This window comes from Rana temporaria, chromosome 4 (assembly GCF_905171775.1).
Source record: "Rana temporaria chromosome 4, aRanTem1.1, whole genome shotgun sequence".
Taxonomy (NCBI): Eukaryota; Metazoa; Chordata; class Amphibia; order Anura; family Ranidae; genus Rana; species Rana temporaria.
The window spans coordinates 16,374,222-16,387,590 of NC_053492.1; the positions used below are offsets into that span (position 1 = coordinate 16,374,222).

General features: G+C 43.8%; 1 protein-coding gene across 1 annotated transcript in view; it reads right to left on the bottom strand.

Moving 5' to 3' along the window:
* Nucleotides 1-1,279: 1,279 nt before the first annotated feature.
* The window catches only part of LOC120935556 (vomeronasal type-2 receptor 26-like), a 38,036-nt gene continuing 25,946 nt past the window's right edge, over nt 1,280-13,369 (bottom strand). Inside the window, exons 5-9 of the mRNA XM_040347606.1 lie at nt 12,259-12,477; nt 10,173-10,225; nt 9,444-9,497; nt 6,328-6,470; nt 1,280-2,190 (exon numbers count right to left, since the gene is read on the bottom strand). Of these exons, the coding sequence (XP_040203540.1) occupies nt 1,280-2,190; nt 6,328-6,470; nt 9,444-9,497; nt 10,173-10,225; nt 12,259-12,477 (1,380 nt within the window). The remainder of the gene's footprint in view (nt 2,191-6,327; nt 6,471-9,443; nt 9,498-10,172; nt 10,226-12,258; nt 12,478-13,369) is intronic.

A 13,369-nucleotide genomic window follows, 5' to 3' on the forward strand; every position in this document is an offset into this window, starting at 1 on the left:
AAATATTTCAGGAACCTGTCCCTGACTATGTACTTGACAAAAACACAGTATATCACAGGTGCACAGGGGGTGTGGCAGGTGCAGTGCTGTTGAAATATTCAGAGTCACCTATAGATTGCAAACTGCCCCTATAGCTGAACACAATTCCTAAACTATTTGAAGCACAGCAGATGTCACAGGAATAGAGTGCTTGTTGATATTTCTGGAGCAGCATACACCTAAAACTGTCCCTAAGCAGATTCAGCAGCCTTTCCCTCACATAAGTGAAGCAGTGACAACGAGCCAGATGCCATAAGATGATGCAGATATCAAAGAAATAAAGTGTGCTTCTTGATATTTCTGGAGCAGCTAAGCAGCATAGACCTAACACTGTCCCTGAGCATATTCAGCAGCCTTTCCCTCACATAAGTGAAGCAGTGACAACGAGCCAGATGCCATAAGATGATGCAGATATCAAAGAAATAAAGTGTGCTTCTTGATATTTCTGGAGCAGCTAAGCAGCATAGACCTAACACTGTCCCTGAGCATATTCAGCAGCCTTTCCCTCACATAAGTGAAGCAGTGACAACGAGCCAGATGCCATAAGATGATGCAGATATCAAAGAAATAAAGTGTGCTTCTTGTTATTTCTGGAGCAGCATAGCAGCATAGACCTAACACTGTCCCTGAGCAGATTCAGCAGCCTTTCCCTCACATAAGTGAAGCACAGTGACAATGAGCCAGATACACCTAAGACTTTCCCTAAGCAGCAGATTCCAGCAGCCTTTCCCTATCACGAGTGAAGCAGAGTGACGATCTGTGCTGTGTGCCTCTATCTAATATAGAGACTGGTCACATGATGGGTCACATGCTGCACTGGCCAATCACAGCCATGCCATAAGTAGGCATGGCTGTGATAAGTTCCCAGTACAGTAGTAACACGAATGGCGATTGGCTGCCGTGCAGCGCGCCAAAACATACCTGAACTCCGAACCCGGACTTTTTCCAATTATTCGGGTTCGGGTCCAGGTTCGGGAAAAACCCAAAGTCCGTACCGAACCCGAACTTTACAGTTCGCTCAACCCTAGTCATACAATATATTTTTTCTAAGGCACATTAATAAGGGGACAAATATGCACTTAGTGCCATATTGAACTAGTTTTTTGATTTATTTTTTGTGTTTTAAGGCAAATCTATAGTTTAAAGGTAAACATGTTGAGTCATAATGAATGCTAAAAATGCAATAGACAAAATCCTAAAACCATATCATACTATATATATTAATTAATAATTGTTCAATTTATTGTAAAACTTTTCTCTCCATTAAATGTGTTTTGGTGTTCAGTTCCGGTCTCCATAAGATAATGTAACATTTGGGGAGAAATATACAACCTAAGACTCCGGCACTGGAGCTCAGTATGGTGAATATCTCTACAGCCACCATGTACTTCCCTCTGGTGCTCAGATAGGCCGGGATCATGGCAATCCACACACTGCAGAACACCAGCATGCTGAAGGTTATGTATTTGGCCTCATTAAAACTGTCCGGTAATGTCCTCACCATGAAAGCCAGAACAAAACTCACAGCTGCCAGAAACCCCATGTAACCAAGAACAGAATAAAACCCAACAACTGACCCTTCATTACACTGAACGATGATCTTGTCCTGGTAAGAAGAGGTGTCCAGTTCTTGGAAGGGAGGAGAGATAGACAACCAGATGACACAAATTATAACTTGAATTGATGAACATGAGATGACTATGGCATTAGAAGGTTTGGTTCCTAGCCAGTTTTGCCACAAACTGCCAGGTTTGGTGACTTTAAATGCTACACAAACCATGATGGTTTTGGCAAGAACACAAGAGATGGAAATCGTGAAGAGGATTCCAAATGAGACTTGGCGTAACAAACAGGATATATCATCCGGGCATCCAATGAATAAGAAAACACAAAGGAAGCTCAGCATGATGGAGACCAGAAGGATGAAGCTCAGGTTCCTGTTGTTGGCTTTTACAATGGCCGTGTCTTGGTGTGAAATAAAGACCAGTATTACCAGTCCAGTCATAGCACAAAGAATGGAGGAGAACAAGGCAAAGACCATTCCTAGAAGGTCATTAGAGTAAGACAGGAAATTCAGCCGTTTCTGGACACACCGATCGTTCTTCTCATTGGGCCATTCATCATATCTGCATTGTTGGCAGTTTTCACTGTCTGCAAGATAAAAAAAAGGACACATAAATAATGTCCCATATCATTTAGTGATGTATAGTTGATATTCATTCATTCTGCCACCTTAACCTCCGCAACATCTCCAAGATTCAACCCTTCCTGACTAATGACACCACAAAGCACTCACTCCTTGATTATTTCCCGCCTTGACTACTGCAAGTCTCTCCTTAATGGCCTACCCTTAAGCAGGCTTTCCCCTCTTCAGTATATTATGAATTCTGCTGCTAGACTTATACACCTCACTAACCGATCCGTGACTGCTGCTCCTTTCTGCCAATCCCTTCACTGGCTTCCCCTATCCCACTGTGTAAAATAAAAAATGCTAACCACAACATACAAGCCCATTCACAACATCGCCCCCATCTACATCACCAACCTCATCTGCAGATATCGCCCAATATATCCTCCCAGGACCTCCTGTTCTCTAGCTCCCTTGTTACCTCCTCCATGCTCGCCTTCGGGTCTTCTCCAGAGCCTCTCCCATCCTCTGGAACTCCCTGCCCTAGTATGTCTGATCAGCCAACATTTAGGAGATCCCTGAAAACTAATTTCTTATTTTTTTTTTAAAGTGTATTTTGTGCGTGTACTCGAGAGAGGACCGGACTGCAGGAGTTGGGAGTAGGCAGGCCACCTTTCTACATGCCCCGGGTGGCAATGGTGGGTGTGTGAGGGGGTCCTCCCACACAGCCCGCCCTACCTGCTCCGCTTTGAAGTCCAACGGGGCAGAGGGAGTGAGAGGATCTAGCCCGCTCAACCAGCCCCGTTAGTCCTTCGCCTCTCTTTTTAGAGACCGCGTGGTCAAAGTGCGTGCATGTTAACCCAATTTCGAGTGCGTGTAAGTGTGGTGTTTTTTGTGGAAGGGGGGTGGGCGTACTAAGCGCAGGCTTACCTCGCACAGCACACCCACTGGGAGCCGGGCTGAGACCACCAAACTCAATTCACATGTAGCTGAGACCGGGATACGAACCCCTAGCTGCAGAGGTGAATGGCTTGTCAGCGCAGTGCCAATCGCGTTGAGCCACCGCAGCTCCCCCTGAAAACTCATTTATTCAGAGAAGCCTATCCCACACCCACCTACCATCTGTCCCTGAGCCACCACCATCAAATCCTTCTTCGCAGCTATTACCTTTTGTATCACCACCCCCTCCCTTTCGAATGTAAGCTCTATGAGCCGGGCTCTCCTGTACCTTCTGCATTGAACTGCACTGATATTGTGCTGTCCTCCTTCTACTTTGTAAAGCACTGCGTAAACTGTTGGCGCTATATAAATCATGAATAATATTAATATTCATTTGACTAGAAGGTTGGTTTCTCCTCCCTTCCAAGAACTGGACACCTCTTCTTAATAGTTTTGTATGGCTTAGCAATTTTCTCAATCAATAAATTTCAATGGGTCTTCAGTCCAAATTTGTTCATGCATATTGAATGTTTGTAAGAACACGTGTCTGGGGAAAAGGATTTGTCTTTTTGTAGTCTATTCTCTAATTCTGCAATTGTCCTGACATAGATTTACATCATTTAGATATACTTAACATTACAACATTTAACATCATAGACTAATGTCGCATACACACGATGGGAAATTTCCCGACCAGAAAAGTCCGATGTGAGCTTTTGGTCGGAAATTCCGACTATGTGTAGGCTCCAATGGAATTTTTCTGTCGGAATTTCCGCTAAGAAAAATTTGAGAGCTGGTTCTCAAATTTTCAGACGGGAAAAGTTCTTGTCGGAAATTCTGATCGTCTGCATGCAATTCCGACGGAGAAAAATCCTACGCATGCTCGGATACAAGTCGACACATGCTCAGAAGCATTGAACTTCATTCTTCTCGGCTCGCTGTAGTGTTGTACGTCACCAAGTTCTTGACGGTCGGAATTTGGTGTGATTGTGTGTATGCAACACAAGTTTGAGTCAAAATTACGGCACTACAGATGAGCAAATGATTTGGTATGGAATGAATTTTAACCACTAAGCCGTAATTTTTATTCAAACCCGGACCATTATGCAGGTTAAGGACCAGGCCCCTTTTTGCGATTCGGCACTGCGTCGCTTTAACTGTCAATTGCGCGGTTGTAATTGCGAGATTGGGACCTATTAAATGCTGTTTCTGATCCCCTGTCATAAGGGATCGTGGGGATTCGGTAAGAGGCCAATCTATAAATCTGGTGGAGGACATGTCACTTTTTCTTTTGGACACGTTTACAACCAATCCGTAATGTGGCACAGATGCACAGATGTTTGAAATTTTTCCTGCTATTTATGGACTTTCTACTGTCAATATTTTGCACTGCATATTAACCTATTCAGAGCAAAAATCTATATTCAGTTGATGGTTTTGGATTTAATGTCATTTGTTTTTGTTTTTTGCTTTGGTATTTTGTTAATTATTATCATTATGATTGCTGAGGTTTTTTGGCTGCATTCACACCTGAGCGTCGGTCGTTCGGTCGTTTTTTCCGGCGTATTCATGCTTATTTGCGTGTTTGCATACAGCGTCGTCCGACGTTTTTGTACTTCAACGTTTTTTTATTTTAGCCAATAGGAAAAATTATCAGCTTTTCATCACTTGTTGCTATGTTGGTAGATTTTTTTAATCTTCTGCCTGGGTGAAAAGTTCTATTGATTAAAGCGACGAAATGCCCGTAGCAAACGCTCGTTGTCTCGCTAGTCGATTGAATCAAACGTTTCCATTACTTTCTATGGGAAATGGAAATGCTCAAAAACGACCAAACCGCCCGATACGCGCAACAAAAAAGGGTCCGGAACTTGTTTGAGCTTCAGGCGTTCGTCGTCAGGCGTATTGGCATGGAGATGTGAACCATCTCCTTAGGGAATAATGTATTTTTTCCCCTCTAGCGTATTTGAGCGTCGCGCTTCAGGCGACGCTCAAATACGTTGCAGGTCTTTTTCTCTCCTTTCTTCTTTTTGTATTCATTTTAGCGCAGTTTCTTTTAATTTTTCCAATCAAAGTTGAATGCCTAAATATGGCTATGTGGCTCTATTTAGGTAATGATATTACCCACTATTCCCAACCCTTGGCCTCCACGGCTGTGAATCACATAAGTGAATGAGTCAAGTGACATGAGTGATTAATAAGGATGTGGCGATTGCAAGCACCAGCTGTTTCCTTAGCAACTGTTGATAGCAATAAGCTGTCACGCTTATCCACTCTGAATCCCCAAAACATATGTAGCCAGATTCAGATACAATGGCGCATCTTTTGGCTGGCGTAGCACATCCCATTTGCACTACGCCAACGTAACATAGTGAGGCAAGTACAGTATTCAAAAAACACTTGCTCCGTAAGTTACGTCGGCGTAGCGCAAATGGGCTGGCGTAACCCCGCCTAATTCAAAGTAGGCATGTAGTGGACGGGCTACATTTAAATTAACCGTGACCCCTCAATGTAAATGAGGGCCGTTCGTATGGCGCATGCGCGCGCATGCTCAGAATAACGTTGCAAATACTCCCTACGAAACGACGTTGGCTCAATGCTTTGGACGTGAACGTAACCTACGCCCAGCCCCATTCACGTACGCTTACGCACACGACGTAAAATACGACGGCTGTTCCGTCGTCTATACCTTGCATGGGCTATGCCATCTTTTTGGTGGTTTATCACCGTAAAGCCTGGCGTATGTCTTGCCTAAACGGCGTAGCTTACTGCGACGGGCGTACGTATGTACGTTCGTGAATCGGCGTATCTTTCTCATTTACATATTTGACTCGTAAATCCACGTACACGCACCTAGCGGCCAGCGTAAATATGCACATAAGATACAACGGCGTAGGAGACTTAAGTCGGTCGTATCTTAGCAACAGTGAGGCGTATCTCAGTTTAAGAATGCGCGCAAAAATACGACGGCGCGCATTCGGACTTACGACGGCGTATCTACTGATACGCCGTCGTAAGTCTCTCTGAATCCGGCTAATGATGATTATGTAGCCCTACCCACGAAGGAGCTGCTGGTTTATTTTGGATGGCATGTTACCTCTATTCCTTTGCCGTCTAGGGTACTTGATGAGAGCTGAAAAACACTTGAATGTCCGCACGGTGCGCTTCTTTTTCTATGCTTTATTTACCAAACAACATCTGTTATAGTATTCATGTTCATATACCGCTGACATTGGATATCTCTCCCTCCGAGCACTGGACACAGTCATAGCAGCAGGAGTGGATCCCTGGTCTTGGGACTTTCCTGGTTCCTGGCAAACAGTTTTCTGAGCACTGAGACTTTGGGATCTGCAAATAAGGAAATAGGCTACAGAGGTTTACATGCTGTGCTTAATCTTCTCTATGCTTTGAATCAAAGAATGTTGGGAATCAACAAAGAGTGGTGCAAGCACAATCTCGCACCACTCTTCTAAACATAAAAAATACAGTTTTTATCGGCATATAACACACACGGGCATATAACACGCACCCTAATTTTAAGAGGGAAGTTTAAGAAAAAAATTACTTTCCACAGCCCCCTTTCCCTGCCCAGTACACAGCCCCCTTTCCCTGCACGGTACACAGCCCCCTTTCCCTGCACAGTACACAGCCCCCTTTTCCTGCATGGTACACAGCCCCCTTTTCCTGCATGGTACACAGCCCCCTTTCTCTGCACGGTACACAGCCCCCGTTCCCTGCACAGTACACAGCCCCCTTTCCCTACACAGTACACAGCCCCCTTTCCCTGCCCGGTACACAGCCCCCTTTGCCTGCACGGTACACAGCCCCCTTTCCCTGCACAGTACACAGCCCCCTTTTCCTGCACAGTACACTGCCCCCTTTCTCTGCACAGTACACAGCCCCCTTTCTCTGCACAGTACACAGCCCCCTTTCCCTGCACGGTACACAGCCCCCTTTCCCTGCACCGTACACAGCCACCTTTCCCCGCACAGTACACATCCCCCTTTCCCTGCACGGTACACAGCCCCTTTCCCTGCAAGGTACACAGCCCCCTTTCCCTGCACAGTACACAGCCCCCTTTCCCTGCACGGTACACAGCCCCCTTTCCCTGCACGGTACACAGCCCCCTTTCCCTGCACAGTACACAGACCCCTTTCCCTGCATGGTACACAGCCCCCTTCCCCTGCACAGTACTCAGCCCCCTTTCCCTGCACGGTACACAGCCCCTTTCCCTGCATGGTACACAGCCCCCTTCCCCTGCACAGTACTCAGCCCCCTTTCCCTGCACGGTACACAGCCCCTTTCCCTGCATGGTACACAGCCCCTTTCCCTGCACGGTACACAGCCCCCTTTCCCCGCACAGTACACAGACCCCTTTCCCTGCACAGTACACAGCCCCCTTTCCCTGCACGGTACACAGCCCCCTTTCCCTGCACAGGACACAGCCCCCTTTCCCTGCACAGGACACAGCCCCCTTTCCCTGCAAGGTACACAGCCCCCTTTTATTATAAAGCCCCCCACTCTCCTGGGACAGCACTGCCAGCATACTCTGAAGTTAATAAATACCTCAATTAACGCTGCTCTTTCGTGGACCCGGTCTTGTGACTGCTCTCCTCTGTTGTTTCATTAAAGGTCACATGACCGCTCTCCTCCTCCTCCAATCAAAAGCTACACTCGAGGAGGCAGAGCGGGAGGAGAAAAACGACTAGAAAGAGCGGCATTAATTGAGGTATTTTGAGGCTTCCATTTACATTGAGGGTGAGACGGGAGGAGCGGTGTATGAGAAAGAGCTGGCAGTAATGTTTTCTTAACTTTAAAGTATGCTGGCAGCGCTGTACCAGGGCCAGGAGAGGCAGGCCAATCAGTCTGACACCCCCCATGGTGTATAACAGGTAGGCACAGTTTACCCTCTATTCTCAGGGGAAAGGTGTGTTTTATACACCAATAAATACAGAACATCAAATGTAAACACTTCAAAATCAGTAATCTTAGATCTTGGAGTAAAAACCTCCACAATAAATACCCAACTTCCATTTCCATGGTGTAAGGAAGGAGTACATTACCTGGGCATTACCCTTCCAGCCAATATGTCCCAATTAATCTCCTCTACTATCACACCTCCAGATTTCCCAATTTGAACACTTATTGGGGGGGGGGGGGCAGGTTGGCTAGCCGCCTTTAAGATGAACATACTACCCCAACATCCATATTTTTTTTAGAACTCTCCCAATACCGCTCCCACTTAAACAATTGATAACCCTGTCGAGTCTCCTTCATAAGTTCATATGAAAGGAAAAGAGGGCGCGCTAGGCAGGTCCCATTCTTATCAAACATAGATCCACGAGGGGTGCAGGTATGTCAGATCTACTAGATTATTATTGGGCAGTGCACTTGGATCAAATAAAACATTGGTTCCCTAAAGGAGAAACTCCCTTATGGGTGGAGATAGAAGAAAATCTAACTCCATCTAGAGATCTCAGTACGATGCTCCTTTGTGACTTGTGGAAACCTTGGGGTCTTACATCGCTCCCTCTTCCCACACAAAGCATGGAGGCATCTGTACAAGCACCATGACTCGTATGATCTACTACCCAACACTCCTCTCCCTCTGAATATTCTAGAGGCCATGATCCCTCTGTTAAAAACCAACTATCTCATCAAGCACGGAATATATGATGTCCTTCTATTCTATGACAGTAACAAGCTTAAAACCAGAGGGTTTTTGATAGGAGAATTTTGCCTACCTCAAACATATGTGTTTACACTCACCCATATACTAAACTTCCTAACAAAATACCCCCCAGAGAGATTATTCACGCACCCAAAAGCATCCCAAAAGCATCCACAGGACACAAAACTAAGGGAGTCTTTCTTTTCTACTGCATTTTACCAGATAAAAATAAGTTTTGCAATCCCATGCAGAAATGGCAATGCCAAGAACAATGAAGGAATGTCCTCCACTCTATTTCCAAGTCCTCCAACTGCACCACTCACTGGGAAATGATCCTAAAAATCACTAACAGATGGTATTATACACCCTTTTGGTTGGCACAATTCTCCTCCTCACACTCTTCTTTATGCTGGCGTAATTGTGGCCAAGTAGGGAACCTACTACATGTCTTGTGGGAGTGCCCGGCATTAACAGGCTTCGGGAACCAATTTTTTTAATGCATTTTCTCATGTACAGGGGTGCTTGTGTCCCCCTGCCCTGAACTAGTCCTTCTCAAAATAGGTATAGATACCTACCCTAACAGGTTTTCACGCACATAGTCCTAAATGTTTTATTGATTATGTACTTTACACCTGTAACACATCTGAGTAATGTACTTTCTTTACCCACCTAACTTCTGTTGATCTGTAAATGTTGCGGTAGAAGTCAACATTAGCTCCCAACCTATGAAAAGTAATTGATATTGTCCACATGAACAACATTTTGGAGAAACTCTCATTGAATTTGTCATCCACAAAATTCCAAGAAGCATGGAACTTTTGACCGAACGACTAAAATGTTTTATTGATTATGTACTTTACACCTGTAACACATCTGAGTACTGTAATTTCTGTACCCACCTAACTTCTGTTGATCTGTAAATGTTGCCCCTGTAATTTATTGTTAAAACCAAATAAAAAAACATAATGTACCCTACTTATGTGACCATGTGGTGAACCACATGGATCATTTTCTCAGGTTCCCCATGATTCAAAAACATTCCCCTAAAAGCACCTGAGGCACACATGAATACCTAAGGATTTCCCCCCCCCAAAATGGTCACTCAACACCTTTCCTACCCAACCTGTTTTAATTTGTACCCTCACCGGACTCTAACCTCTCTATTCTACTCTATGCTGATCTTTTTACAGTTACTCAATAGGGATTTCTCTTTCTTTCTTTTTCTCTCTGTTATCTTTTCCTTTAGTAAGCCAGGTTAGTGCAACTGAACAAACAATCTTTTGCAATTGTATTATTGGACTAGAAACTCTCAACATTACAAGTACCACCTAAGGTTCATTGAAATGAACCAGCTGCTGCACCTTATATAGTATCTAAAAAATGACTCTAAACAGTTACCGGTTTACCCCAACTAGTGTGCCCTTATTTAATTTTCTTAGATGATGTTTATGCTGAGAGTTGAACATTGCATGTATCAACAGATGATGTCTATATGTATCTAAATGTTTTCTCTAAAGCCTCGTACACACGACCAGTTTTCCCGTCGGGAAAACTGCCATGACAGCTTTTGGCCGGGAAAACTGTCCGTGTGTATGCTCCCTGGCAGTTTTCCCGACAGGAAAACCGCCAGGAATCAAGGCGGGAAAAATGAGAACATGTTTCCTTTTTTCCCACCGGTATTCCCGGCGGTTTTTTACCCGGCAGTTTTCCTATGGGGAAAGCCTGCAGGTGAGCATACACACGGCCGGGATTCCTGACCAAAGCTCTCATGGCAGTTTTCCTGTCGGGAAACCCGGTCGTATGTAGGGGAAAGACTGACCGAGCAGGTTCTCGGCTTTCCCCTCGAATTTACTGCTACGAGCACAGTAAAAAGTCAGCCGGGAAACCCGTACGTGTGTACGAGGCTTGAGTCTTTGTAAGATGTGAAAAAATCTTTACTCTTTAAAAAATAAAAATAAAGTTGTATGTACTCTTTTTTTTTAGACCATTTTATGACCTTTTACTTTGCCGCTCTATATGAAATGATGGTAATGTATAAACTAGACATATGCATTCGTTTTCGTCTGAATGCATTTTCGTCCGAATTTTGGGAATTTCCGCACAAACGAATGCGCAAAATCCGAAAGATCCGACATAAAAAATGCTTTATTTTCGTTTCGTTGTGACAACAGTTCGATATAGATAGAAGATTCGACATGACGGTGACAATAGTGATCCGTGTCTATCGAATCTGCAGTCGAATGTGCCTAACCTAACAGTATTAGTCCAGGATTATTCGACATAGAGAGAAAAGATTTGAAATTATAGAGACATGAAGATTTGACGAAGCAGCTAAAAACATACGATCGCCGCAAGTGGACATTTATGGTCCGCCCATAGACTATAGAAGAATTCTAATGTTGGTTGACTAGTAATAATAATTAATAACTATAATTATTACTAGTGTCATACAACATTAGAATTCTACTATAGCTTATGGGCGGAGCATTCGACCGGAAATGTACGATTGCGGCGTTTTACAGTTTAGCTGCTTTGTCGAATCTTCTTAGAACATTCAACGGACACCATAAGCCTTCAATTGACAGATTCGACCTTAATGCGGGGGTTCACCCTAAAAAAAATTCTAACATTACATTAAGCTCCATTCCGACATTGACTGTACGCTGATCTTTTTTTTTTTTTTTTTGCCGTACATACCTTTATTCCCCCCCCTGGCTTCCGGGTAGTGAATCCCGCGGGAGTGGGCGTTCCTATGCACAGGCTAAGTGATTAACGTATGACATAAGCTTCCCTCCGGTGCATACGGCCGCGTCACAAGTTGCCGAAAGAAGCCGGACTGCGAGTCGGCTCTATACGGCGCCTGCACACCGACGTTCGGCTTCTTTCGGCAACTCGTGACGCGGCCGTATGCGCCGGGGGGAAGCTTATGTCATACGTCAATCACTTAGTCTGTGCATAGGAATGCCCACTCCCGTGGGATTCACTACCCGGAAGCCGGGGGGGGGGGATAAAGATATAACGATATGTACGGCAAAAAAAAAAAAAAGATCAGCGTACAGTCAATGTCGGAATGGAGCTTAATGTAATGTTAGAATTTTTTTTTTAAGGTGTACCCCCACTTTAATGCGGATTTTCGGACAAATGCATTTTTTAATTTTGGGAGAAACTAAATTAATTAATTTTTCGGACAATAACGAAATCCCGAAACAAAATATTTCAGTGTGCACATGTCTAGTATAAACACAATAAAATATAAAACATTTAAATAAATGAATGCATTGTCACCATAACTGAAGTTGAGGGGAAACCCTTCAATATGGAAACCTTTTCTGGTGTAAAGTGATTGTCCTCAAGATATACTCCCTCCCACTCACGTCTACAGGATGCAAAGGGAAATCTCCCCAATGGGACAATGGGAAAAGGAAACCTTTTTTTATTTTTGAATACACTTGATATTTTATGGAATTTAAAGAACATATCTAACCTTGTTAACTCCAGTTTTCCATAAAATGTTCTGTACCCTGATGGAGAAATTCTGCTGAGATCCGTTTGCTATGAAGGAATTGCCAACTCGTCTAACAAGTAGAGTGCCATTTTTTAAAGACCTCCAATTTATAATGTTGAATGGCGTGACAAGTTCCCCATTTTCCTCAAACAGCAGGTCACCCTTCAAGCTTTTCAGATTCTTGACCCAATAATAAAGCTGGTAAATTAAAAAGAAAAATTATACAGTTTCTAGGCTGCCTACACAGAGAGCAATCTGTGACCAGCAATTTTGAAAAAACTAAAGATTACAGTGAAACACATCCTTTATGGAGACCTATCTTATCTAATATGTTAATATGGATGCTTTAACCACTTCAGCCCCGGAGGATTTGGCTGCCAAATGACTGGGCCACTTTTTGTGATTCGGCACTGCGTCGCTTTAACTGACAATTGCGCGGTCGTGCAACGTGGCTCCCAAACAAAATGAATGTCCTTTTTTTCTCCTTTTGGTGGTATTTGATCACCTCTGCGTTTTTAATTTTTTGCGCAATAAACAAGAATAGAGCCACAATTTTGAAAAAAAAAGCAATATTTTTAACTTTTTGCTATAATAAATATCCCCAAAAAATAAATAAAAAACGTTTTTTTCCTCAGTTTAGGCCGATACGTATTCTTCTACATATTTTTTGTAAAAAAAAATCGCAATAAATGTTTATTGATTGGTTTGCGCAAAAGTTATAGCGTCTACAAAATAGGGGATAGTTTGATGTCATTTTTATTATTATTTTTTTTTACTAGTAATAGCGGCGATCAGCGATTTTGTGATTGCGTCTTTATGGCAGACACATTGGACACGTTTGACGTTATTTTGTGACCAGTCACCTTTATACAGCGATCGGTGCTATAAAAATACACTGATTACTGTATAAATGTGACTGTCAGGGAAGGGATTAACCACTAGGGGGATAGGGAGGGGTTAAGTGTGTCCTAGGGAGTGATTCTATCTGTGTGGGGGTGTGGCTTACTGTGACACTTCACTGATCACTGCTCCCAATGAGAGGGAGCAGTGCTGTGTCACAAGGCAGAATGGGGAGATGCCTTGTTTACAC